We start from the raw sequence: 3,612 nt of genomic DNA, 5'->3' as shown, positions 1-3,612 counted from the left end.
CTCTGTGTTCAAGTATGGGACAAGGTGAGCTCTTGCAGTTTCAGCAGTAGCAGGTACTAATGACGTGGTTATGTTTCTGATATTTGTCACCCTACCTAAGACGCCACTGAAGACTTCGAGATGGTTTTGCGACATTGCCAGTTGGTGGCGGCAAAGGTGTATTTGTGGTTGGAGGACTCGCATGGCAAGGCGACTCAAGCAAGATGGTACCCATGCGCTAAGATACCACGTATTCCTGAGGTAATATTTGTCCAACTTTTACTCGACACGCCACGAAGAAAGCTGCCAGCCGCTGCATTCTGGTTAGTGGAACCATAGGCGCAGGATATATAGTGAGCTGACCGCATTGCGCTATTACATCAGATTTCCTGAGCATGGACCCGCCGACGTTCTGGGAATCTACTTCGGATGCCTTCATTCGGGATGGCTACAGTAAAACAGCACAAGACTATTCTTTGTATGACTCACCGGAGTCGCCTCTGCCGTTAAGTATTGCCAGATGTCAAAGACAATTTTTGAAGAAGGAGGACGGATGGTGGAAGGTAGTGCTTGACGAAAGATCAATAGGCGATGCTGAGCCGTACCAGATACCAGACTTCGAAGAAACGATTTGGAGCGACGCGCAAGCTAATGAATGGATTGAAGAGTTCTTCGACCAATGCTACTCGTCTCGCAATAATCTCATCGTCGTGGATGATGCTGATCATGACTTTCGAGATAGGTTAGCTCTGCCGAGTCCATTGAGGACGTCAGCTAGGCTAGCCACACTAGATTTATCCGGAATTAATGAGTCTTCTATATTCATCAGCGAGGGCAAGACCGTTGGCACACTTCAAAAGAAGGATATGGATCTGCTTTCAGCGAATATGCTTTACAGAGGCTCACCTCAAATCTGGATCGTAATTCCAGCTAGAGAGTCCTCAAAGCTTGAAGCATGTCTTTCGGAATTGACACCTTTATCCTATACCTGCGATCAGTTTGTCCGACATCAAAACATCTTGATTGATCCTCGAAGACTGAGGTTATGGGAGATTCAATATAGTATTGTGACTCAGAATCCTGGCGACCTGATTGTGACGGATCATTGTGCGTATCATCAGACCTTTAACACAGGATTTAGCGTTGCGGAAGCTGTGATTGGATGCGAGAGTACTTGGCGCCCACCTATCTCCTACCTGCCTTGCCACGGTCCTAGTACAACAGAGATAGAGGCCTGCTACAATGGCCAGGAACATGTTACCCACCTGGTGCAGGCTATGTTCTCAAAGTGTATACTGGAAAGGCCCGTGGACTTTCCTACAAGACCTTCAGCTAATCCAGCGGGAGAAACTCAAGTAGAACCTGTAACGGGTCCCAGGAGGAAGCGACCGCGGAGGAACAAAACCACCATACGCCTTTCGCCTGGACAAGATATTTCAGCTGCGCAGGTTCAGCCGCCCAGATCGTCCATAGAATATTTAGAGATTGCTGGGGATGATGATGACAGTAATGATCACAATGAAAGGTCGTCCAACAAACCGTTTGTCGCAGATGACATGTGTATCATGCTGACAGAGCATGATGCTCAGAGAAGGCTTGAGAGTCTCATCTCAGAAGCTATTGAATCATCACAGAAAGTGTTAAGGATCTCTTTGCAAGAAGCACAAAGCTCCTTTCTCCGATACAACTCTGACGTCAGCAGACCGGACCAGGCTTACTTGAATGACACTGCCGTCGACGTTACGATGGATATGCTTACAAGTGCGACGACGACTTACCTAGCAAGCAGCGCCAGCAACTATGGCAGCCCTCCTCAGAATTGGGCGCTGGGTTATTTGGAGCTTGAAGAAGTTGACCATGTCCTCTTGCCGCGATGCTATAACAGGCACTGGGAGCTAGTCGTGATATCGCCTAAGGCACAACGGATTAGGCTGTATGGTCATGCCTCCGAAGACTTCGAGAAGTGGGTTGATAATTTCAATGTCACAACTATCTCCACAATGAGAACCGAGGTCTTGGCACCACGTTTTCCGCAGCAAAACAGTATCGATTGTGCTTTGGTAATGTTCGCGCAAGCTGAAGTGCTGATCAACGATGAAGCTGGAGCAACGATACCTCAAGGATCTCTCGCACGAAGGTGTTATTACTTAGCCAGAGTCGTCAGATGGTTACGGACTCGACAGCTTAAGCCCGAGGCTTTCCTTCCCTTACTGAAGACTAGTGAAAGTCAAACTGCGGACTTATATTCTCCTTTTGTAGGGTCTATAACCATTGTCGAAGGTCGGTTCGACTTCGCGAGTCCTGAGGTGTTTGCAAGTATCGCCAGCTTTCGGCGTGCACAATCACGCAGCTTAGCGCCTCCTCCATCAACACTTTATGCAGCTTTGCAGCTTCTCGCTAGTGCTCATACCCAGCAGACTCAGTCACATTGGTATGTGACCCTAGCACACGTCATTCTTTGGCACGAGTTTCAAGCACGGCGGAGGACGATTAATGAAAGACACAGGAGAGAGTGTCTAAGGCGAAAGAGAATGAAATACAATGGGGAAGAAGCACCACGTGCACATACGAGGTGGGCGAGTACGGTCGCTTATGAAGAGATTCTTGCCGAGTTAGGCGCGTCAAGCAATATTCGAGAGCAAGATCTCAAAGTCCGTATCCAGGCAGGGAAAACAATGTCGAGGTTATTCGATGTAGTGGGTGACGGTATGCAGTACCCGTTCTGGATGCTTGCTTCCGAGCAGGAAGCTCAACGTATATCAGGACTAGAGGACTTCGGGACGTTTGAGAAATACTTGGTACACCATAGGCCGCGACTGCTAGACCGTCGGTATGCGATATGTACTGGATTGCGCATTGTGCTCGGTTTCGAGGTTGGGTACCTGAAAATCGACTATATGGAGCCGTTACAACTCCTTCGAGAGGAGCAAGATTCTGACTTACTCCTTACAAGTCTGGAAGCGGTCAATCAATGACCAGATCACATCGATGGCTTAGCTGCCATGCAAGATGCTAACTTCGACGAGAAAAGGACTTATTCCGATGGTTGCGAGATAGCGATCATGATACTGAGCACCACTTCTTTCTGTGGGAAGGAGAGTGAATGCGCTGTTTACAAAGCTATAAGTCAGCATAGTCTTTTATTTCCTTTCGTGTCCCTTTGCCATACCTTGAACCTGTCGTCATGCGCTCCAGACTACAGAAGATGATCGACACACATCTGGACGCCATCAAAACAACGAGGGAATGCGCAAAACATGCCGCTGGGATCAAACAACGGGATTGGGCAGATTGCTGTCCATGTATAGCACTACATATGTGGCAGATCGATCGACTCGAAGAGTCGATATATAGATTGGAGGATCGCAAGCAGTGGGTCCTGCGATGGTACCTATGGTTTCTATATTCCTCTGTGCATACACCTTGGTTTCCTAGGAGTAGCATAGAATGCTGGTCATATGAAAGTCAGAATTTAGCAGCATACGAGAAGTTCGGCGTGGCTCGGGGTCATTCAAGTGTGTGTCAATATTGGAAAGCAGGCACATTGATCAGTACTCGAGCACCTGTCGCTCGGACACAGCTATGAGCCCATGCCTCATCACACTGACCTGTTTTCGTGACTGGTGCCTTTCG

At 48.2% G+C, this 3,612-nt stretch overlaps 1 protein-coding gene across 1 annotated transcript; it reads left to right on the top strand.

Moving 5' to 3' along the window:
• Positions 1–374: 374 nt before the first annotated feature.
• On the top strand, positions 375–2,954 carry LTR64_008826 (uncharacterized protein; the record flags this gene model as incomplete). Its single annotated transcript, XM_064903117.1, has 1 exon — positions 375–2,954. One exon carries the CDS (start codon positions 375–377, stop codon positions 2,952–2,954), a length of 2,580 nt encoding a protein of 859 aa, XP_064750470.1.
• Positions 2,955–3,612: the final 658 nt, after the last annotated feature.

The sequence above is a fragment of the Lithohypha guttulata genome (assembly GCF_036872675.1).
Source record: "Lithohypha guttulata strain CCFEE 5908 chromosome Unknown scaffold_32, whole genome shotgun sequence".
Taxonomy (NCBI): Eukaryota; Fungi; Ascomycota; class Eurotiomycetes; order Chaetothyriales; family Trichomeriaceae; genus Lithohypha; species Lithohypha guttulata.
This window is presented reverse-complemented; position numbering and strand designations above follow the sequence as displayed.